General features: G+C 43.3%; 1 protein-coding gene across 1 annotated transcript in view; it reads left to right on the top strand.

Moving 5' to 3' along the window:
* The window catches only part of LOC139583761 (cadherin-12-like), a 214,830-nt gene that overhangs the window by 139,145 nt on the left and 50,421 nt on the right, over positions 1-25,264 (top strand). Inside the window, exons 5-6 of the mRNA XM_071415201.1 lie at positions 2,762-2,929; positions 5,779-5,966. Of these exons, the coding sequence (XP_071271302.1) occupies positions 2,762-2,929; positions 5,779-5,966 (356 nt within the window). The remainder of the gene's footprint in view (positions 1-2,761; positions 2,930-5,778; positions 5,967-25,264) is intronic.

The following is a 25,264-nucleotide window of genomic DNA, read 5'->3' as shown; positions in this document are numbered from 1 at the left end:
CTTTGGTCTAATCTTTCTTCCTCTGACGAAATTCGTGACAGAACTACCCACCACCAACAGACCAAGCAGCGTGGTATGGAGGAGCAGAGGGTTCAGGACTCCTGGACTTGGGAGGAGATATTGGACGGTAAGGGACCCTGGAGACAGGCTGTGGAATATCGCCGCCCGAAAGAAGAACTGGAGGCGGCGAAAGCTTAGAGGCGGCGATATGAGGCAAGGCAGCGCAGCAGGCACGAGAGGCAGACGGGGAGATTGGCGGAGTCAGGCGATAGACCTGAGCCAACTCCCCGTGCTTACCGGAAGCAGCGTAGTACTGGTCAGGCACCGTGTTATGCGGTGAAGCGCACGGTGTCGCCAGTGCGCACTCATAGCCCGGAGCGCTATAGGCCAGCCCCCTGCAAGTGCCATGCGAGAGTAGGCATCCAGCCAGGGCAGATTGTGCCAGCTCAGCGTGTTTGGTCTCCGGTGCATCGTTTCGGCCCAGGGTATCCTGCGCCGGCTCTGCGTACTGTGTCTCCGGGGTGCTGGGAGGGTGCTGTTCGTCCTATGCCTGCGCTCCGCCCGTGCCGGGAGAAAGTGGGCATTGAGCCTAATGGAGAGGTGCGAGTGGTAAGCACCAGATCTCCAGTGCTCCCCCACAGTCCGGTTCGACCTGTGCCTGCACTCTGGAGGGGCTGGGCTAAAGTGGGCATTCAGCCTGGAGGAGTGGTGCCAAGGCTGCGCACCAGAGCTCTAATGCTCCCCCACAGCCCGGTTTATCCGGTGCCTCCTCTACGCACCAGGCCTCCTGTAGGTCTCCCCAGCCTGGTGAGCCCTGTGGCAGCCCCACGCACCAGGCTGTCTCTGCGTCTCCTCCCTCCAGAGTCGCCCTCCTGTCCGGAGCCGCCAGAGTCACCCTCCTGTCCGGAGCCGCCAGAGTCGCCCTCCTGTCCGGAGCCGCCAGAGTCGCCCTCCTGTCCGGAGCCGCCAGAGTCGCCCTCCTGTTCGGGGCCCGCTGCAAGGGTCCCCAGACCGGGGTCGGCGGCGAGGGTCCCCGCTCCAGAGGCGCCACCTAAGTGGACCAAGACTAAGGTGGAGCGGGGTCCACGTCCCGCGCCAGAGCCGCCACCGCGGATAGATGCCCACCCAGACCCTCCCCTATATCTTTAGGTTTTGCGGCCAGATTCCTCACCTTTGGGGGGGGTACTGTCACGCCCTGACTTTAGTTATATTTGTTTTCTGTTTTGTGAGAGTACCTGACAGAACTGTTGCGTTTTGTTCCACTTTTGTTTTTTGTTTCAGTGTTCAGGTTATAATAAACATCATGAACACGTACCACGCTGCGCTTTGGTCTAATCCTTCTTCCTCAGGACGAAATTCGTGACACACACTGTTAAAAATTATTTATAATTTTAAAGTTCTTCACCAGCTACGTAGTTGTGGTAAAAATGCAGCAAATATGCAACTAATATTGTATTTTTACAGTTGAACTGTATTTTCAAAAGTAAATTTACACAAACATACTGTATTTTTACTGTCAAATTTAGTTGTTATTGCTGTAAAATGACAGCAGGGATGGTGGGACTCAACAGGCAGTTAGTGATTGTAATTGTACAGGATACATATTACAGTAAAATCTTGTAAAATGCTATACTGTGAGTACATTTTACACTCAATATCATGGGAATTGAACTTACAACCTCCTGGGATTTTAAACTCTAATCTTCTGGTTGCCAGCAACTAGAATGCCACCAGGTCTGTGGAGCTGACAGAGATTGGCCTGACAGATTTATTGTCAATAATACATTTCTGCACTTTGCTAAAAAATGTGCTCAGAATAAAGTGAATACTTGTCCGATTATCTGACAACACCAACTTAAAAATAGCAGTGCTCAGGGACAATTGACGTAAAGTTTGCATAATCTCCCTGGAGATTTTAACTTGAAACCTCTTGGTCGCGAGTGCATCAATGTTTCTGCAGTGCCTCCAGGTACATATTTATTACCAAGAAGATACTGTATATCCACACACTCTCTAAAAAAGGGTACAGTTAGGATAAAGTGTTGTTCCCTGGTGTACAAAAAGGTCAAATTTACACACAAGGTACCTTCAGAGGTACACATATGAGCTTGCATGAGATTGCAAGATCAAATCCCAAGAGCTTATGCAAACTTCACGTCAAGTGTCCCTGTGCACTGCTATATGTTGTTGTGTTCAGATAATTGGACAAAGACCTGGCGGTGTAGAAGGAAGTTCAGTTAATTTTCAACCAAGAGTTTCTGAGGTCAAATCCCAGATAAGGTTGAGTCTCAAGTGTGCTCATAGTAAGAACTTTACAAGAATCCTACTTTTGACTAAAAGTATCAAGTTCACTCAACAAGTAATTACATCCAAATGTGTCAGTTTCACTTACTTAACGAGGTTGAAATAACTTTTGAATGGACTTGACTTAACATTTTAAGGCGGCAGGATAACAAACTTGTTTAGGTTGACTCCACTATTTTTTTTTTTATTACAGTGTTCTTTGTATATTTTAACTATCTAGGTAATTTGTATATTTTAACTATCTAGCAAAAAAAGAGGGCATCAAAAAGGACTCATCATACAGAAACAATCAGCCATCCTTCAGAACACATGTTAACCCTCAGCTTTTCCCTTTTCTCTCCATCTATTATCTTGCTTCCACCTATCTTCTATTTGGACTGCACAATTTATGAGCATAATAGTGCCTAGATGTCAGATGTCATTTTGACGTGTTCTAAAGATACCATGTTGCCATCAGGTATAATAAGGACGGCCTTGCCAAACATGGACCGCGAGGTGAAGGAGCAGTACCAGGTACTTATCCAGGCCAAGGATATGGGAGGTCAGCTGGGAGGTCTGGCTGGGACCACTACCATCAACATCACCCTCAGTGACGTCAATGACAACCCACCAAGGTTTTCCAAAAGTAAGTGAGAGAGGGAGGGGGGTGCTGTTCTGTGTATGAAGTTTACTTTAAAGTTCCATGTAGACATCTGTTAAAAAAGCATGTTGATAATATCGGTTTTAATATTCCTGTTTCATTTTTTTATTGTATAATTGGTTATAATGCTGATTCCCACTGGGCAGATATCTATGTTCTTTCCATGTCTTATATATTATATATTATTTACTTGTAGCTTAGTACCTTTCCACATAAACAGACTTAGGTATTTACCTTCCATTAATCCATTAGTTTTCACTTGCAGTGTTGTTCAACTCAAGTGGGAGCTGATGCCTGTAATAAAATTGCTGGAATTATTTACTTTAAGCCTCAAACAAATCAATTCAATGAAATAGTTAACCAGTGCAAAAAGTAAGATGCATGAGGCAGGCCAAACATACAGATTGTGTAATTGTGTAAGATTTTGCTATTCATTAATTTATTGATCTATGAAAGTAAGCATATTTGAACAACATGGATCAATGCAACAACTGTGAATATCCATATTTATGAATATTGCCTTCATACATATATTTAAGATCACTCTCCAAAACCCTGTAACTGAATATGAAAGGATAATGGAATACTGCAAACATGCAATTGTGACTCAGTATTCTGCTCTGGGGCCTCACTTATAAACATTGCGTAGGCACAAGAAAACGACGCCACTTTCCTAGCAAACTTTGGGATTTATAAAAAAAAACTAGCTTGACGGGAGAATATGCGGTCCTCCACGGACACTTTGACCCATACTTACGCACATAAACTGGGGTAATGACAAACTGCGACTCCGATGGCGGAAGGATGAAACACTTTGAAATTGATACCATTGTGTAAAATAAATTTAAATATTACCTCTCACGTGTTATATATGAAGAGTTCCCTGGAGTGCACACAAAAAAACAACACAAAAAACATAATTTAAGATAATAAATATAAAACGGAAATATGGTTTGCAACAAAAAAAACTCAAATATGTTGTTCAGTTTAATTGAGAATCATATTTAATTGGATCTGTAATTATTAAACAATACTTGCATGTTATGAAATGTATTCTCATAAATAATAAGGTGAACAGTAGGACAAATTACGTTTAAACTGATGCCGTTTTCGATGCCTCAGGCGGGCAGATACGAGTGCACAGTTTCATATATCGTTATCACTTGTTCGTTGCGCAGAACTGTCAATGTGATAATGGCCCTGTCATTGTCAGTTACAATCAGGGTAATTACCACACCTGAAGGTGTTACGCAATTGGGTAGCTTTGACAATCAAATGTGTGGGTATAAAAAGGCATGCAATTACAATGCGTAATGATGCACAATGGCTGCTTTGGCACTGTTGGAAGATTTGGCGAATGGAAGAATTCGGAGAGAGCAAATTCTCAGAGACAAGCAAGATTTACTTGCCAATGATGATTAGTGGCTTATGAGCCGGTTCCGATTACCAAGAGCTGTTCTCTTGGATCTCTGTGCTGTAGTGGGCCCAGCTTTACAGAGAAGCACCTGCAGAAACCAAGCCGTGCCTGTCACACTTCAACTCCTTGGCAACCTTGTTAATAGCGTCCATGGTGTCTCTCTGCGTTTGCAAGACTGCATCTGTGAGGACACGGCTGCTGGAGGGTTGTGATGCACAAGGTGCTGTGGAGATGCCGGGGCTGGGCGCACTCAGCTCCTGCTCAGCTGCAGCACCAACGACCCCAGTGGAACACGCAGCGACTAAAAACAATCAAAAATGTCACAATTGTTTTTGTAAATAAATGTTTAAACTTGAATGCATTTGGTTTACTCTTTTCAAACGAGGGAATACTAATTACATACCTGGATCATCCGGTGCATCTTGCATGTCTGTGTCCCCTCCACCTACGTCGCTACTCCACTCAGGAGGGATTCCCCTATAATACCGACAAGTCGCATCAATGGGGTTGAACTCCGGTGTCCCCTTTCCCCCGCCTGTGGCACAAACACTTTGTCTATGTAAGGCTATGCACCTTTTGGCCTCCACTTTTATGTCGGACCATTTCTTTTTTATTTCTGAGAGGGTCTGACCTTCTGAGCCAGCAGCATTCACAGCATCCGCCACATGCTGCCACTAAAGCCTTTTTGGCATTTGTAATGCCCACACTGTGTCCACCAAACAATATATTTTTTCTTGCTTCAACCTCTCCATTTCACACTGGGTGAAATTTCTTTTTTTAGCCTTTCTGTCGGGATTTGCCGTCATTGTCGTCTAGCAGTCAGTATGGATGAATATTAATTAGAGGCGTTTCCCTGACTATTTATAGGCAACAATGGGTGTTAAAAGGGTGGGACAAGACGCTCGCTCACGTGTGCCAAATTCTTTGTTGATTTTGGTTTATAAAGGGAAACCGGCGTGGGACGTGCGTGCACACTGTGTTATAAATCAAAATATTTTTGTGCGTAAGAACGTTCTGTTTCGTTCGTACGCCACCTTTGACGTGAATCCTCCGCACAGTTTTATAAATGAGGCCCCTGGTCTTTGGATATTTTTGATATGCCTTTTACAACAGGCTACTTAGGTAGGTAGTCACTCAACTCTAATAATACTATAATATTTCCATAATGATGTTACAGCACCAAGGTTCAGACCAGGGGTGAAGTCGTCTGTCCTTTCTTTATGTCTGCTGCTCTCTCTCCCTTTCTCTTGCTGTATTGCACAAATAATTACCATGCCAACAATGCCAATTGGCAGATGCAGTTGCTCTGCTGCTCACTTCCAAACTATTTAGGGACACACTGAAAAAATTATCAATACAATGCCAGAAGTTGAAAATGAACTCTAGATCAATCTATTTGTTTGTTTTTGTCTGTAAGGTTTCTTTCACCTGAGAGTCCCTGAGTCCTCTGCAGTGGGTTCTGCTGTGGGAAGGATCAAAGCTCATGACTTGGACATTGGGAAGAACGCGGAAGTAGAGTACAACATCGTACCGGGGGACGGAGGCAACATGTTTGACATCATCACCAATGAACACAATCAGGAAGGAATCCTCATTCTCAAAAGGGTAAGGGTCTTCATCAGTCACGTGATGGCAATTTAAATCAAAGGACAGGATTATAGTAATGGGCTGGAATGGAATGATTGGAATGGTATCATACACATCAAACACATGTTCCCTTTCAGTGTTCCCTTTCAGTCTGTCCACTTCGGTACAACATACTATGGGGAGTCGCACTCTCGCAAGGATCTACAATCGCACCTGACAATTCCTATCTTGACGATTGGCTGATCGTGGTCACAACAGACGCGTCCCCCCAAGGGTGGGGCGCGCTATGCAAGGGTTACTCAATTCGGGGAGTATGGATGGTGTCACGGAGTGCTTGCTATATCAATCAATTACCTGGAACTTCTGACAGTGTACGTAACTCACGCTCTCACAAGCGTGCTCAATTTGACTGGAGCTTGTTGAGAGATTCCCAAAGGCTGGAGCATCACTTCACGAGCTCAGGGCATGCCCACACCAGCATGCATTTGTATTCTACTTGTGTGCTGCTATAGCCCCTTGCTTTAGCTACCGTCATGGAGTTCGGTAAATATTTTCATAAAGAAACTGATAAAACACACATGTGCTAAATCAAGGAGACTTACAAAGATGAGGAGCAAGAGAGTGATTGTGATGTAATGTAGTGTCCACAACCAAATAACCATTGTGGAATCTGAAAAGACAGCATGATGGTGTACTTACTATGTGGACATGATAAAAGAAAGGAACGAGGTGGGTAGATAACTAAATGTCAAAGTAGCACAGTATTTTTAAACTAAAAATCAGATCTCTTAAATGTTTCGTTCATATTAGTTCTATTATCTGTACAATGGGCCATAATTGATACTGTGCCCATTAGGTCTTACACATTCCCACATTCAAGGAGCTTTTGATTGGTTTATTTTGCCTAAAAACCTTTAGGCCTACCCATAGAAAAATCAAAAAAACAACTCTGCATCTCTGCGAAGCCTGGCAAGACTGGCCAAAAGGATGTTTAGCATCCCCAGTGGCTCTGCAAGTGCGGAGAGGATATTCTCTGCTGCTGGTTGGCTCTCCAGGCACCATCACATGAGCCTGAAGCCACAGACTGGCCAAACTCGTGTTTCTAAGGCACTAATAAGTCCTTTTTCGTTTAATTTGTATTTAATTATGAGTAAGTCACAGCCTATATGGGCAATGTATAGACTATATAATCATTTAATACAACAAAATGTGTTTTTTTAAATGGTGAGCTCTTTATGTCCCTACCAGCCTCTTGTGTCACACATTTCTTTGTAGGCTATAGCCTTGACATAATTTAAATAATATAGCCTAATTATTCCTTTTCTATTCTTTTTAGGCTACATGTCTGGCTCTTATGCTGTTATATGCTGTTTAATATTACATGTAGCCTATTTGAAATGATGTTGGCTTCTTAGATTTACCTTTTCATGTTATTTCAAATACTTTTCATTCAAATCCATATGGTTTGGTTTCAATACATAAAAAACAATTGGTAGGTTCAGGTATTCACAAAAATAGATGGGTGTTGGTTAAATTGTGATTTAAATTAATGGAGCGAATTTGGAGTGGGAGTTTTATTTCCTGTGAACTCAAAGCGTTTTTTAGCAGAGTGGTAGGAAATGACATGGAGCACCAGAGCAGTGCACGGGATTTCAAATCAAGTCAATTTTTTAAAGTCACATGCGCCGAATACAACAGGACCTTACAGTGAAATGCTTACTTACGAGCCCCTAACCGACAGTGCAGTTTCAAAAAATAAGGATAAGAATAAGAGATAAAAGTAACATGTAATAAAAGAGGATCAGTAAAAAATAACAACATATACAGGGGGGGGGGTACCGGTACAGAGTCAATGTGCTGCGGCACCGGTTAGTTGAGGTAGTATGTACATGTAGGTAGAGTTAATTAAAGTGACTATGCATAGATGACAACAGAGAATGGCAGTGGTGTGGAGAGGGGAGGGGGGGGGAAATGTGAATTGTCTGGGTAGCCATTTGACTAGATGTTCAGGAGTCTTATGGCTTGGGGGTAGAAGCTGTTCAGAAGCGTGCTCAGAAGCGGACTTGGTGCTCCGATACCGCTTGCCGTGTGGTAGCAGAGAGAACAGTATGACTATGGTGGCTGGAGTCTTTGACAATTTTCAGGGCCTGGTATAGAGGTCCTTGATGGCAGGAAGCTTGTCCCCAGTGATGTAATGGGCCATTCGCACTACCCTCTGTAGTGCCCTGCGGTCGGAGGTTGAGCAGTTGCCATGCCAGGCAGTGATGCAACCAGTCAGGATGCTCTCGATGGTGCAGCTGTATAACCTTTTGAGGATCTGAGGACCCATGCCAAATCTTTTCAGTCTCCTGAGGGGGAATAGGTTTTGTTGTGCCCGCTTCACGACTGTCATGGTGTGCTTGGACCTTGTTAGTTTGTTGGTGATGTGGACACCAAGGAACTTGAAGCTCTCAACCTTCTCCACTGCAATGAGAATGGGGGCATGCTCTGTCCTCTTTTTCCTGTAGTCCACAATCATCTCCTTTGTCTTGATCATGTTGAGGGAGAGGTTGTTGTCCTGGCACCACACGTCCAGGTCTCTGACCTCCTCCCTATAGGCTGTCTCGTTGTAGTCGGTGATCAGGCCTACACTGTTGTGTCATCGGCAAATTAATGATGGTGTTGGAGTCGTGCCTGGCCATGTAGTAATGAGTGTACAGGGAGTACATGAGGGCTGAGCCCGACCCCTGAGGGGCCCCTTTGTTGAGGATCAGTGTAACGATCGTCTGTGGTGGTAGAAGGATCGGACCAAAGTGCAGCGTGGTTAGTGTTCATCTTATTTTAATAAATCAAAACTGAACACTACAAATACAAAAAACAACAAACGTGAAAACCGAAACAGTTCTATCTGGTGCAGACACACAAAGACTGAAGACAACCACCCACAAAACACAATAGAACACAGGCTACCTAAATATGGTTCCCAATCAGAGACAATGACTAACACCTGCCTCTGATTGAGAACCATATCAGGCCAAACGAGAAACCCCACATAGAAACAGAAAACATAGATCATACCCACCCAACTCACGCCCTGACCACACTAAAACAAAGAAAATACAAAAGAACTATGGTCAGAACGTGACAATCAGTGTGGTAGATGTGTTGTTACCTACCCTTACCACCTGGGGGTGGCCCTTCAGGAAGTCCAGGATCCAGTTGCAGAGGGAGGTTTTTAGTCCCAGGGTACTTAGCTTATTGATGAGCATGGAGGGCACCATGATGTTGAACGCTGAGCTGCATTCAATGAATAGCAGTCTCACATAGGTGTTCCTTTTGTCCAGGTGGGAAAGGGCAGTGTGGAGTGCAATAGAGACTGGATCAGCTGTTGATCTGTTAGGGCGGTATGCAAATTGGAGTGGGTCTAGGGTTTCTGGGATGATGGTGTTGATGTGAGCCATGACCAGCCTTTCAAAGCACTTCATAGCTACAGCCGTGAGTGCTACGGGTCAGTAGTCAATTAGGCAGGTTACCTTAGTGTTCTTGGGCACAGGCACTATGGTGGTCTGCTTAAAACATGTTGGTATAACAGACTCAGACAGGGAGGGGTTGAAAATGTCAGTGAAGACACTTGCTAGTTGGTCAGCGCATGCTCGCAGTACACGTCCTGATAATCCGTCTGTGTAGACCTTGTGAATGTTGACCTGTCTAAAGGTTTTAGGTCTTACTCACATTGGCTGCGGAGAGCATGATCACAGTTTTCTGGTACAGCTGGTGCTCTCATGCATGTGTCAGTGTTATTTGCCTTGAAGTGAGCATAGAAGTAGTTTAGCTCATCCGGTTGGCTCGTGTCACTGGGCAACTCTCGGCTGTGCTTCCCTTTGTAGTCTGTAATGGTTTGCAGGCCCTGCCACATCCGAAGAGGTTCAGAGCCGGTGTAGTACGACTCGATCTTAGTCCTATATTGAAGCTTTGCCTGTTTGATGGTTCGTCGGAGGGCATTGCGGGATTTCTTATAAGCTTCCGGGTTAGAGTCCTGCTCCTTGAAAGCGGCAGCTCTAGACTTTAGCTCAGTGCAGATGCTGCCTATAATCCATGGTTTCTGGTTGGGGTATGTACATACGGTCACTGTGGGGACGACGTCATCAATGCACTTATTGACGAAGCCAATGACCGATGTGGTGTACTCCTCGATGCAATTGGAGGAATCCCAAACGTATTCCAGTCTGTGCTGGCAAAACAGTCCTGTAGCTTAGCCTCTACTTCATCTGAGCACTTTTTTATTGACCAACCACTCCTCTTACATGCTCTGCCCCGCGTGGTTGTCGGGAGGCATGTGCAGGTCAATTCCGACAACATCACGACAGTGGCATACAGTACATCAACAGGCAGGGGGGACTCAGTCCCTCCCCCTCCTCACCTTGGCTCGCTCCTTGTTGCTGTTGAGCAGTGCTCATTTGCTCTCACTTCAGGTGATGCATGTTCCCATTTGCCTCAACTCAAGCGATCTGCTATCCAGGGGATGGGGTGCTCTTCCACAGGAGTGGAGACTACACCCCTAGGTGGTTGCCCAGATATGGGAGAGGTTCGGCAGTGCCCCATTGGGAATGGATGTTCTGGCGCACCAGTGGCCTCAGACCTTCCTTAACGCATTTCTGGCAGTGGTTCTGATTCAGCCCATGTTGGAGAGGGTGCGGCGGGAGGGCTTATCATTCATTCTTGTGGCTCCCCGTTGGCCCAAGGTTCCTTGGTTCACAGCGATCATTTGCCTTTTGAGGTGGGGACCAGTGGCAACTCCCAATTATTTAAGTTATTATAACAAATTAACTTTTTACCCAGCATGCACTAAGGCAGGTTGATTTTTTAAATGTTATTGTTTTTAATATCCGTGTTTTTGCATTTACATTGAGTGATTGATTAATCTTATGCTACACAAAGATAAATCATATACATTTGTCTAAACTAATCCAATAATTTTGTCATTATGAATGCAGAAATTCCAGTGGGAAAATTTCTGGAAATCGTCCAACAGGATTATACTTTTTTTTATCTGGGAATTTTGGAAAACGTAGTGGAATTTTTTAACCCTACTTGCAGGCCACTGTATTAGGGTAAAGCGAGGCCTCAAAATAAGGCCTTAAGATATACTATATAATCCAAAGTATATGGACCCGCCTTTAATTTAGTGGATTTGACTATTTCAGCTACACCCGTTGCAGACAGGTGTATAGAATAGAGCACACAGCCAAGCCATCTCCAAAAACAAACATTGGCACTACAAAAATTCCTTAAAATCTACTTAGGAAAAAAAGTTAATTTGTTATCTGTTAATACAAAATGTGACTTTTCATTGACTTTGAGTTCAACTTACTAGAAGTATTTGAGTTAACTAAAGTCGCTGTCCGTACTCCTGCAGATATCTAATTAGCATAAGATAAAATCGCAATAAAAATCTGTCAGTCTAAGCTAGAGATATATGAAAGGTGACAGAGCTAGAGCGGTGTTTGTCAGACCATGCGACATCCCAAAATTGGTCTTCTCACAAAATCATCTGTAGCATTGCTCTAGGATGCCCATAGGCCTCACAATACTCGTATGAAGGTCCCCCAGTACCAGTTGAAAAAATGTATGGGAGTATATATGGAGACTGATTAGTGCCAAAAATAAGGGGTTAAATACATATAAAAAATTACATAAAAAAATATATATTTCTTATATCTCAGATATAGAACAGACACTCAGAACAATTGTTCAAAATTAAGTTTGTTCTAAGTAGTGAATCTGTTATTCAATGCATTTGTATGGGCTATTAGCAGTAAGGTCCAAATTACTTTTTCATCTAATAATATTTTGGGGGATTCTTCAATGGGTCTTAAAATTCAAAATCAAATAGCTAATTAATCATTGGTATGACCTTCTTAAAACAATTACATATAGCTTAGTAGAACCCCACCCCCCCTCCCCCAGCTTAGGCAGGGTTTAGACTCTTATGGGTTAAAAATGCCTTGGGGTTTACAGCGTATGAGCCGTCCTCCTCTTACCAGCCTCCATGGCTTCAGTCACATGAGCTTGTAAACTCATTAGTATCAGTCCTCCAGGGGATTGGGTATACAGTCTTTTATGACTTAAATACCTTGCAGAAACTCTCCCTTTGGCTCTGCAGGATTGGAAGGCTGAAAATTCTTTGTTACACAGAGAGACTTCGCCTCCAAAAAGTTCAACATCAAACAATAGACACTGGGACAATATATTTCAACATCCGAATGTTGGGAATGATGAGAGATGGAAAATTAATATCATTAAAATTATCAGAAAGATGTTATAACGGAAACATTGTAACTTTAAGAGCTTTCACACTGTATATATGGAACTATTTTTGAAAAGATTGAAATGTGATTTTAGCCTCGTAAATGAGAATTCTGTTTCATGCAAACGTGTGCCCAGTCAGTAGCCATGCCCAAGTGAGCTCAGAGTTTGTGTCAACATGACAGAATGCCCTCAAAGACCAGAGTGCTTAAAAGGCCTTGCTAACAAAATTTACATTAGACCAAAACATGCCAGGTTGCTGCCCGGCGTGTAAAGTGGTCCTAGCTGTACCCTGAATAATCAACCATTGAGACCAGAGAACGTGAGGCCATGGCCCACACGTTGAAATGGTTAAAAAGACAGAACCAAACATTCACAGTCTGCAGCTGTGCATGTAAAGTAGTCTCGGACATTTGACCAAAGACGATAGGGAAGAACAGGTCCTCTAACCACCGTAGTGGTATATATTCTAGTATATATTCTAACGGACACTCCCAGACAGAAGAAGCCTACAACAAAGGACATTGTAACTTCTGGTGGACAACCAGAGACTTTCATCGAACCACTTCCCATAGACGGATCGAGTGGTTTCAAATCAAATCCAATTGTATTGCTCACATACACATGGTTAGCAGATGTTAATGCGAGTGTAGCGAAATGCTTGGTGCTTATAGTTCCGACATTGCATTAATATCTAACAAATAATCTAACAAATTCACAATGACAACATTATACACACAAATGTAAAGGGATGAATAAGAATATGTACGTATAAATATAGGGATAAGCGATGGCTGTGCGGTATAGGCAAGATGCAGTAGATGGTGTAGAATACAGTATATACAGTACATATGAGATGAGTAATGTAGGATATGTAGACATCATTAAAGTGCCGTTGTTAAATCCATTTATTACATGTATTAAAGTGGCCAGAGATTTGAGTCTTTATGTAGGCAGCAGCCACGCTACGTTAGTGATGACTGTTTAACAGTCTGATGGCCTTGAGATAGAAGCTGTTTTTCAGTCTTTCGGTCCCAGCTTTGATGCACCTGTACTGACCTCACCTTCTGGATGATAGCGGGGTGAACAGGCAGTGGCTCTGGTGGTTGTTGTCCTTGATGATCTTTCTGGCCTTCCTGTGACATCGGGTGGTGTAGATGTCCTGGAGGGCAGGTAGTTTGCCCCCGGTGATGCGTTGTGCAGACCCCACTACCCTCTGGAGAGCCTTGCGGTTGTGAGCGGAGCAGTTGCCATACCAGGCAGTGATACAGCCCGACAGGATGCTCTCAATAGTGCATCTGTAAAGGTTTGTGAGTGTTTTAGGTGACAAGCCACATTTCTTCAGCCTCCTGAAGTTGAAGAGGCACTGTTGCACCTTCTTCACCACGCTGTCTGTGTGGGTGGACCATTGCAGTTTGTCCGTGATGTGTACGCCGAGGAACTTAAAACTTTCCACCTTCTCCACTACTGTCCTGTCGATGTGGATGGGGGGATGCTCCCTCTGCTGTTTCCTGAAGTCCACGATCATCTCCTTTGTTTTGTTGACATTGAGTGAGAGGATATTTTCCTGACACCACACTCCGAGGGCCCTCACCTCCTCCCTGTAGGCCGTCTCGTCGTTGTTGGTAATCAAGCCTACCACTGTAGTGTCATCTGCAAACTTTATGACTGAGTTGGATGCGTGCATGGCCACGCAGTCATGGGTGAACAGGGAGTACAGGAGTGGGCTGAGAACGCACCCTTGTGGGGCCCCAGTGTTGAGGATCAGCGGGGTGGAGATGTTGTTTCCTACCCTCACCACCTGGGGGCGGCCTGTCAGGAAGTCCAGGACCCAGTTGCACAGGTCGGGGTACAGACGCAGTGCTGAATGACGAGTTTGAATAAATCAAATGGCCACCGTACTATTACATTGACCCACCCCCCCTCAATTTGTTTTGTACACTGCTGCTACTCGCTGTTTATTATCTATGCATAGTCACCTCACCTTTACCTACATGTACAAATTACCTTTAACATGTACCCCCGCACACTGACTCGGTACCAGTACCCCATGTATATAGCCCTGTTATTGTGGTACTTTTTATAATTTTTTACTTTACAATGTAAGAAATAATACATAAAAAAAAACTGAATACTGCAAAGTTTCCTAAGGACTAGACGCGCGACAGCCCTCTCTGTCGATGTCATCTTGCTCAGTAAGCCAGCAACCTTCCCGCTAGCCATGATTGACTGAGATAATGAGTGGACTGGACAAATATATAACTAACATTGCACATGACTAGCTACTAATAGTACACTTTAACTTGAAATGAAAACCACTTTCTGACTAAATTAGAAACGTGTAATATCTGAAAATGTAGCTAGCTAGACTATCTTACCCACATACATGGATGGACGCTTCTCCCACTCTGTCATGGATGCCATGGTTGCCCTCAGTTTTAAGATGTAATCCGGAGACAGGTGTTTCATACAACAGCATTCTGGGACTTCTGTTTTTGACACCTTCTGCATATTTGCAATCAAACGACAGATTGTTCTCCATTTCCTTAGCTATCTGTTAATTTTAGTTTTTTAATTTAATTTTTTACTTTAGTTTATTTGGTTAATATTTTCTTAACTCTCCTTGAACTGCACTGTTGGTTAAGGGCTTGTAAGTAAGCATTTCACGGTAAGGTCTACACTTGTTTTATTCGGCACGTGATTAATAAAGTTTGATTTGATAATTCAAGACTCGGTCCTCCAGAAAGTGGAGACAACACTTATGCAGTTCTACTACACTATATATTTCAAAAAACCACGTTAGAAAGGATTACCTACACATACTGATCAGCTCATGTTGTAGACAGAAGCATGCTACATGGCAGACCAATCCAAACTCATCAATTGGTTATGTCCAGCTCACTTATTATCTCAGCCAATCATGGCTAGCGGGAAGGTTGCTCACTTTTTCTGTGGCTAAACCAACTAGGCTCATAATTTAACAATTGTATTTGTATTTACAGACAGCCCACACGTTTGTTATTAAGGCACATTAAAGTTCACAAGTTCCAGAAGCCATTTCTGCCAAAAAACACATTTTCATTAAAAAAAAGTTTACATTCAAACGGCTCTCCTGTGAAGTAGTGACGTGCAACATATGCCTAGATTCCTGAAATGAGTCACATATTTACTTCCATTAATTTCTTCAACTGGGACCTTCAAATGAGTCTTGTGTGGCCCGTGGGCGTCCTAGAGAAAAACCAACATGTTCGTGTTCGCGAGAGACACCTTTCCACAAAGGGGTCATATTAGTTTGTAGGCCAAACCGTTGGAACACTACCGTAGATTTTGTGAGAAGACGAAAAGTTTTTCATGGATGTCTCATAGTCTGACAAACATTGCTCTTGAGCTGTCACCTTTGACAGCATATGCGGAAGTACGACATCAGCGAATGCGGTAGATTGAGACGCATCCAATGCATAAAAGAACAGATATCTCTAGTTTAAACTGACAGGTTTTTAAGGGGATTAAAACAAAAATGATAATTCGATTTCCACAGTGGCACAGATATCGACTTTAGGGGGTAAAAATATATACCAGTCAAATGTTTGGACACACCTACTTTATTTTCGCTATTTTCTACATTGTGGAATAGTGAAGAAATCACAACTCTGAAATAACAAATGGAATCATGTAGTAACCAAAATAGTGTTAAATATATTTAAAAAAAAATTAGATTCTTCAAAGTAGCCACCCTTTGCCTTGATGACAGCTTTGCACACTCTTGGCATTCTCTCAACCAGCTTCACCTGGAATGCTTTTCCAACAGTTTTAAGGAGTTCCCACATATGCTGAGCACTTGTTGGATGCTTTTCCTTCACTCTGCGGTCCAACTCATCCCAAACCATCTCAATTGGGTTGCGGTCAGGTGATTGTGGAGGCCAGGTCATCTGATGCAGCTCTCCATCAACCTTCTTCTTGGTCAAATACCTCTTACACATCCTAGAGGTGTGTTGGATCATTGTCCTGTAGAAATACAAATGATAGTCCCACTAAGCGCAAACCAGATGGGATTGCATATCACTGCAGAATGCTGTGGTAGCCATGCTGGTTAAGTGTGCCTTGAATTCTAAATTAATCACAAACAGTGTCACCAGCAAAACACCATCACAGTTGATGTTGAGATGTGTCTGTTCCTTGAACTCTCTGAAGCATTTATTTGGGCTGCAATCTCTGAGGTTGGTAACTCTAATGAACTTATCCTCTGCAGCAAAGGTAACTCTGGCTCCTCCTTTCCTGTGGCGGTCCTCATGAGAGCCAGTTTCATCATAGAGCTTGAAGAAGAACTTGAAGAAACTTTCAAAGTTCTTGAAATGTTCCTGATTTACTGACCTTCATGTTTAAAAGTAATGATGGACTGTCATTTCTCTTTGCTTATTTGAGCTGTTCTTGCCATAATATGGACTTGGTCTTTTACCAATTAGGGCTATCTTCTGTTTACCCTACCTTGTCACAACACAACTGACTGGCTCAAATGCATTAAGAAGGAAAGAAATTCCACAAATTAACTTTTAACATGGCACAACTGTTAATTGAAACGCATTCCAGGTGACTACCTCATGAAGCTGGTTGAGAGAATGCCAAGAGTGTGCAAAGCTGTCATCAAGGCAAAGGGTGGCTACTTTGAAGAATCTCAAATGTAAAATATATTTTGATTTGTTTAATAACACTTTTTGGGTTACTACATGATTCCATATGTGTTATTTCAAAGTTTTGATGTCTTCACTATTATTCTACAATGTAGAAAATAGTAAAAATAAAGAAAAACCCTTGAATGAGTAGGTGTGTCCAAATGTTTTACTGGTACTGTTTATGATGCATAAATCAGCGAAAGAGAGAAGAATTACACAAATCTCATTTCATACCTCTGTGCCAGACTTAAGTATAACAAGACTCGTAAAATGCCACCCAATCAAGTGCTTTTAAGAATTAAATTGTGCAATTCAGGCAAAGCCCTTATATTTGCAGCAGCTCTCTTGTTGTAGTATTTCAGAGGTATTTCCCTTGAAGCACAATAGTGGATGTTTCATGTACAAATGTGCAAAATCAACTTTTGTGACAAATAGTTTGAAGGAATATACTGTATATCTGAAAAAAGCTTTCTTCAAAACTTCTAGGTTGGGAAAATACAGATTTTTAAAAATAAAGAGTACCTAAACCCATGCAGACATGGCAACATGGTGTCATCCATTGCTTCTCCTCTTTTTTATCCGTGCCTTTCAGGTGATGTATGCAAATGTGACTCAATTTGATACTTTGGGGAATCACAAATTGGGTTTTTATTGCCTCCACCACAGGTTGGTGTACTCCTTTTATCCTAAACAATATGCAGGGAAATGTGTATGCAGAGTGCATGTGTGTGTGTGTGTGTGTGTGTGTGTGTATTGTTAGTGTATGTATGTGTGTATTGTTAGTGTATGTATACATATGTTCTGCTTATGAGTGGATTGTAGATATATAGATATCACCAACCGGTGATCACCACTGCTCCCTCCCTCCCCTCTGACCGACCATCAGATGCAGGCCATCAGTCCAGTAAAAAAAAATCAAATTATTATGCCCACTCAGCTGTGCCTCACAAGTAATACAACAAAATGATATTTTACCAGTGTGTTCATGTACCTAATTTTTTAAAATATAATTTCAAAATGGTCTGAGAAGAACTACATTGGCAGGGAAATTCAAGCATAGCCAATATCACTGATATTTTATTGGGCCTATAGCATACGGCACAAATTTCATTGCTACAGAACTGTTTCTAATTAGTTAATGTTGTATAGGCTTATGTCTTTTAAGTTGTGTTTAAAAAAATCAGAGCGGTAGATCCTGGCTTGCATTTTGACTCAGAATGTGATCTTGACTCAGAAAAGGTTGGTGACCACTGCAGTAGAGCATTGAAACTGAACTGACTTGCTCCAAATGTGAATAAGGGAATTATAAACAAGACAGGCCCAGATTATGATGTAAATGAGGACATTTCTTTGTTTACGTCGTAGAAACCACAGATTGATGGGCCAGGGATTCCTTTCCATCGTATCTCTCCTCTATTGTTTTACCTCCTGTGCTTGATACAGTGTGATGTATTCCCCTCGCTGGGAGGCAACTGCACAAAGCTACCATCCATGGGTGACATCTTTAAGCCACTCACACTGGATTCCCCCACAGTGTAATTTTCTAAATGTTCCTTGACCCATCTCTGGGACACAGTGGGGTATGAGTAGAACGGTGTGAAAGGGGAGTGGGGAGTAAGAGGGAGGTTGGAGATGGAGTCTTTATGAGTTCTTGACAGTGTTACTTCAGAATGCTGACCCGCCTACACACAGTCTTAGAATGGATCGCTGCCCATCCCTAGAGAGGGGTGTGCAAATAGGCCCTTGTTTGAATCTCTCCCCCTCGCTCTACCACCTCTCTCTTTCTCTCTATCCCTCACTCTCTTTCTTTCCTCTCTCATTGCCCCCACAGCAGTGGGTAGAGGGCAGAGAAAACCAGAAGCAGCGGCTCTGCACACAGTTTGGCAGACCCCAAATCAGGGGCTCAGTGAGGTTTGTTGTATGATAAGAGGATCAGGCAGGGTAACGGGTTCAGGGGATAATCATCGGCTTCCCAGTCTACCCATACAGTAACATGCAGGGTGAGGCGTGGAGGGATAAGGACATACGCATGCAGTGTTAGACATCCCTTCTGCAAAAGAAAAGATTACCAGAGACAATAGACAGACGCCACAGTAGAGGAATCCCCAGTCCCAGTAAGAGAAGTATGCACACACACATGCTTAGAGACACACACTCACACTTGCCTGAATATGCACAAGCAGAGGCACATTTACATGCAGGGATACACACACACACACACACACACACACACACACACACACACACACACACACACACACACACACACACACACACACACACACACTTGCCCAAACTGAGAATGAATGACAGAGGGAGAAAGAAAAAATGGCCCATGCATGATACAGCACATCCTTGGGTTGTGCTGGTAAGAGGCTTGTAGTCAGATTAGTGTGTTTGTGGTGCATTTGTCTGCTCGCGTGTTCATTCGCTTCCTCTAGTCTTCCTTTAAGCGTATGTGAGGGAAAATGACTGGACTGCCGATATGTGTAATTGAAATGTACTAAGCCTGGAGGAATGGTATTGTTTGGCGGAAACGTGTGTGTGGCATAAACCATGTTGGCTCCTATCCAGGGGATCCAATTAAATACTGTACAGGACTCATGCTGTCTCTCATTTAGAAACACTCTTCATCCCACAAGCCAACTAGAAGTACAGTAGGATATGACGAGTACCAAACTAGTGCAGCAAAAAATGTGAGGTTCCACTATCCTCATGAATACTACTAGTATCACACATTCAAAATGCGCGCCCCAAAAAATAGGGTTCCTCAAGGGTTCTTTGGGAAGGGTGCTTCTATGTAAAAACCATACTAACCCAAATAACCCTTTTAGACATTAAATGGTTCTTTGTCGTTCAGAAAAGGGTTATTTCCTCTTTTAGTGTTAATAAAAATGAATGGCAACAGCTCATTAGAACATTGGGGCGTGGTTTGTGCACAGCTCTTTTTGTGGAGGAGTGAGTGAGAATGTCTTTCCAGTTTTAACACATTTTTTGTATTATGTGATATTGACAATGATTATGGCCAGTGACAGTGTTTTGTGAAAGACTGCTGTATGGCCTTATGTTGAGAACTGTTGTGACAATCAGTTCTTCTCAATTCTCTTGTATGGACTCTCACCCTTTTTCAACTTTTCAATGAACATGATAAAACTTAAGGAATTTTAACAATATAATATGGCTAAAAGGAAAAAAAAGAACCCTGTGTGGTTTTTCAAATGTTTTTTTGTAGAACCTCTGAGATTGTAGAACCATTCTCCATTAATGTTCTATACCTTTAAAAATGGTTCCTTACAGCACCAAAAAAGGGTTATAACCATAGTGGAACCCTTTTTGGTACTGTATAGAACCTTTTATATAGAACCTATTTTATTACTTATTCATATCATCTTAGGAATGGGTTATTTATAGCACCATAAAGGTTCCATTTACAACTGTGTGAGCATGGTTCTTTATAGTACCTTCAAAAAAGGGTTCTATACAGCACCAAAAAGGGATCCGAAGAACCATCATTCATTCTTCCCAAAGAACCCTTATTTGGCCCTATATAGAACCTTTTGTTTTTAATGTGTACAATATTACATTAACCCTACGTCACTGTGAGAGATGCATTTAGCTACACAATAAAATAACAAAGCACTGCAATTTTCAAACACAAAGCACGAAGCACAATGAACAGCAAAACAGCAGTATTGATTTAATAATTTGAAGAATGAACTGAAATGATTCCTTTTAACTTGCCTCCAATTTTTATTTTCAAAGTCAGAACCATTGTCAGTATTAGGCTAGTCTAGTGGACCTTTTATATCCCAGTCAGTCATCATCAATTAAGCACTTAATTTAGCAAAAGCCAGACAGTCTCATTTCTCTATCAGAAATGTAATTACTGGGATTTTTGAACATTAAATTATCAGAGAGCCTCTAAACCATTGGCACTTCTTGGGTCCTGATGAGTTACTACTGGGCTCTAAAAAGGTAATGGTCAAAGCTAAGTGCTAAGACGGCGGAACCATCTTCAGTGGAGAAGAAGTGAAAAGTACGAGCCTGGATTTTCTGCTTGTCACATTGTCACCCATTGGGAACTTCAGAATCAATGGCTTCCAGTAAGCTTTTCAATATTTATTTAAGATCAAAGTCCTTTGAAAGTACAAAACCAACTAAACCCAAAAGTGATGTAAATAAAACGTACATGTGTTTCTGTTAATTTGAATGCACAGTCTTCCTATACTGTGTATCACTGTTAGAAAGAGTGAGCTGATGGATATATAGCATATATATATCATTTATATATAGGGACCTTTAATGACATACCATGCTGAAACAGAGAGAACAGTCTTATGCACACACACTAAAAGAAGTGGTTTGAACTGGATGTTACACTAGGAGGTGAGGGGAGTTATTTTGGGCCTTGGTGTGCAAGGCACCCATGGAGGAGGATGAAGAGGAGGAAGGCAAAGAAGATGCCACAGATCAGCAGGAGATACAGGTGGCCCAACACAGACATAGCACCTTCACCAAACCTTAAAAGTGTGTGTGTCTGTGTGCACATGAGTGTGTGCATGAGGGTAAGGAAAGAGAGCGAGAGAGAGAGAAAAGGAAATGAAGAAGACTAGGGGAAATGCACTCAGGATGGAGTGGTGGTTTCTCTTTGGTGGTCTGGAGGAGGTGTGAATGTGGGGGTGTAATAGATTAGAGTTGTGTGTCAGGGCTCATCTCACGGCCAAACCCTGTCCTGGCTGGTGTGAGGAATCTCTCACAGGCACTGATTCCACTCCGCTGTAGGCTCAGCTCGCTGCAGTGTGGACAGCTAGGCAGGACTTCTGCTAGACTGCTAGCTGGCTGGCAGGTCTCTCAAACCAACACCACATCACTGTGTCTGCGTCCCAAATTGCACCCTATTCTAGATACAAGCCACTACTTTGGCGAGATCCCTATGTGTCATAGTCAATAGTAGTGTACACGTAAGGGAATGGGGACGCAGCCTCAATACGACACCACATCACTGTGAGAGAGCTGTATAGAGGGAAGAGCAGTGAGAGAGCCAAGGACAATGACCAGTGTGACTGACGGTAGGACAATAAAGTGAGCATCCTCTTTATCTCAGCAGTGTGAGGCCACCAAATTCAATGGAACATCAAGGCACTCTCCCGGGACGTCAATGATCCCCTCACCCACGCTCAATTGACCGGTGATGTCATGGGAGGAGACGGACGGCTAATGCTAGTCTGACATCCCCATGATGGGGAGAAATTTGTCAAGCTGTCAGTCAGTCAATGGCTGAGTTGACCCTGTGAAAAACACCACCCTAGCTCCAAACAGCTATAGGACCAGCCCTCATCCGCTGACCCATTTATTATACATACTGCAATGGCTCAATTGATCTGGGATCAGCAAGAGACCCTGTTCCTTTGCCTTTCCTGCAATTCTTGTTGTTGTTGCTTATGAAAATCACTGTGAAACACACGAGTGGAATTAAAAATGGTGTTGTGATGTGTTGACAGCACTGTTTGGCTGTGATTTTCTCTCATCGAGGCTGAAGTCATGTGAAGCTAAAGGAAGTTAATGCTTCATGAATGACATTGTACTACATACATAATACTAAATGGGATTCATGACTCAGCCACTTCTGAACGATTTAACAGGAAGGATTGCTCAATTTTACACCTGCTTTCATCTTCAGGCTTGTTTGTTTGTTTGTCTGGCAGTTATACAGTTGTGTTGATAATTAGCTGTTGTGATAAAGTGTCATAATGCAACAATTATTCTGTCAAAAAACAGGTTTATATTTATCTCAGGGTGTTAGCATAAGATTGGACCTCCTGGTTAGAGGGCTGGGAGGGGGAGGAAGGGAAGTAAGGAGGTTAGGGAGGGATGGAAGTATGGAGGGAGGTAGGGTAGGGGGAGGTGAGGTGAGGAGGTGAGGAGGTTAGGGAGGGAGGGAGGGAGGGAGGGATAAAGGGGGAAAGAGGTAACAGGGGGACGGAGGTTGTTGAAAGATCTGTTATTGTAATATTGAACTCAACACAAACAAATGGAGAACCTATTAAAAATGTATCATCCTGCTTCCGCTTCCAAAATAAAGCACCAGGGAGTAGCTAGGCTGAGAAATGCCTGCATGAAAAATGTTCATGCGCTCAGGGAGGTAGATCAGAGGGAGAAGCCAAAAGCAGCCCCCAAGTCAAAGCCAAAAATACAGATAAAACATAACGCACTTGACAGTTTACATTATACTGTATGCACTGGTGTTTTTTAAAGGTCTATTATAACAAATGTTGTCACTTGTATTGTGTTTTGAATTCATCATTTTTAAAATCAGAGACTAACAACAAGTTTTTGTTGAAATCTTAACATCTTTACCGAAGAGATTATGACGACAGTGCCTTGATTAATTCAAAATTAACAAAGTCCCTTGGATCATAAATAGTGTTCAATTGAAAAACCTTGGGTTTCCTTCATTCAGTATCACCGCCAGTGCAACGAAGGTGCACATTAACATATCAAAGGGCTAAACCAGCCGGTCTAGAATTTAAAGCATGCTCTGTTGTGATGTTGAAGAGCAGCAACACTGACATGAGAGGAAGTCTGTCTGTCTGTCCTCTTTACACATTCCCCTCTGTTGAGAAGGGAGACCATGTGGGCTGCGTCTCCAAGGGTACCCTATTCCCTATATTGTGCATTACTTTGGACTAAAACCTGGTTAAAAGTAGTGCTATATATAGGGAAAAGAGTGGCATTTGTAATGCAGCCTACCTCTCTCAGTCAGTGAACGTGCAATAACACGCATTCCTGTCATATTTAAACACGTCAGGAATGTGGAACGCTGGAAATGTATTTACCCGTAAGACACCAGACCATGGACATTGATAAGTGGGGCATGTTCTAGATAAGGAGGTAAGAGCACACTTCTCTCTTCCCTGACAGCAGACCCCCAGTACGTCCAAAACGACACCTTATCCCCTACATAGTGCATTCATTTTGAACAGAGCACTATAGGCCCTGGTCAATAGTAGTGCACTATAAAGAGAAGAGGGTGCCATGTGGGACACAGCCTTGGAGATGTGATTTGATTACAGCTCAAGCATTGACACATTAGCTAGTTCCTCTCATTAACTTAGAGTTTCTCTCATTACCCCTCTTCACCCCATTTTGTTCCCTTTTCACAGCTTTTTAGCGGAAGCCATTAGCAGATACATACCCCTCCAATCTAATAGCAGGGCTATCACTGAAGTCAGACTGTCACGTTCCTGACCTGTTTTCTGTTGTTTTGTATGTGTGTGATGGTCAGGGCGTGAGTTTTGGGTGGGCAGTCTATGTTTGCTGTTTCTATGTTGGTTTTGGGTTGCCTGGTATGGCTCTTAATTAGAGGCAGGTGTTTTGCGTTTTCCTCTAATTGAGAGTCATATTAAGGTAGGTTGTTCTCACTGTTTGTTTGTGGGTGATTGTCTCCTGTGTCCTTGTGGTGTACCACACGGGACTGTAGCGTTTGTTCGGTTTTTGTGTAGTCTGTTTTTCCCTGTCCGTGCGTTCTTCGTGTTTTATGTAAGTACTCTCGTTCAGGTCTGTCTTCTTCGTTTTGTTGTTTTGTAAAATATTCAAGTGTTCTTCGTGTGTTTAGTTTTGTCTTGTAAATAAAGTTTCATGATGTATTCAAAACCCGCTGCACGTTGGTCAAATCCATGCTACTCCTCTTCTGATGAGGAGAAGGAGGAAGCGCGTTACAGAATCACCCACCAAACCCAGATCAAGCAGCGGGTTAATGGACAGCAACGACAGCGCACGAAGCAGGATTTATGGTCTTGGGAGCAAGTATTCAACGGAGAAGGACCCTGGGCTAAGGTGGGAGAGAATCGCCGCTCTCGGGAGGAGAAGGAGGCAGCCACAGCCCAGGAGCGCTGGTATGAGGAGGCAGCGCGGCGACGCGGTTGGAAGCCCGAGAGTCAGACCCAAAAATTTCTTGGGGGGGGGCACACGAGGAGTGTGGCAAAGCCGGGTAGGATACCTGAGCCAACTCCCCGTGCTTACCGTGGAGTGAGAGAGCGTCGTACTGGTCAGACACCGTGTTATGCGGTAAAGCGCACGGTGTCCCCAGTACGCGTGCTTAGCCCGGTGCGGGCTATTCCACCTTGACGCACTGGGAGGGCTAGGTTGGGCATCGAGCCAGATGTCATGAAGCCGGCCCAACGTATCTGGTCTCCAGTACGTCTCCTCGGGCCGGCATACATGGCACCAGCCTTACGAATGGTGTCCCCGGTTCGCCAGCATAGCCCAGTGCGGGCTATTCCACCTCGCCGCACTGGCAGGGCTACGGGCACCATTCAACCTGGTAAGGTTGGGCAGGCTCGGTGCTCAAGAGCACGTGTC

The sequence above is a fragment of the Salvelinus alpinus genome, chromosome 8, assembly GCF_045679555.1.
Source record: "Salvelinus alpinus chromosome 8, SLU_Salpinus.1, whole genome shotgun sequence".
Taxonomy (NCBI): domain Eukaryota; kingdom Metazoa; phylum Chordata; class Actinopteri; order Salmoniformes; family Salmonidae; genus Salvelinus; species Salvelinus alpinus.
The sequence above is the reverse complement of the archived record's forward strand: the minus strand, read 5'-3'. Positions and strand labels throughout refer to the sequence as shown.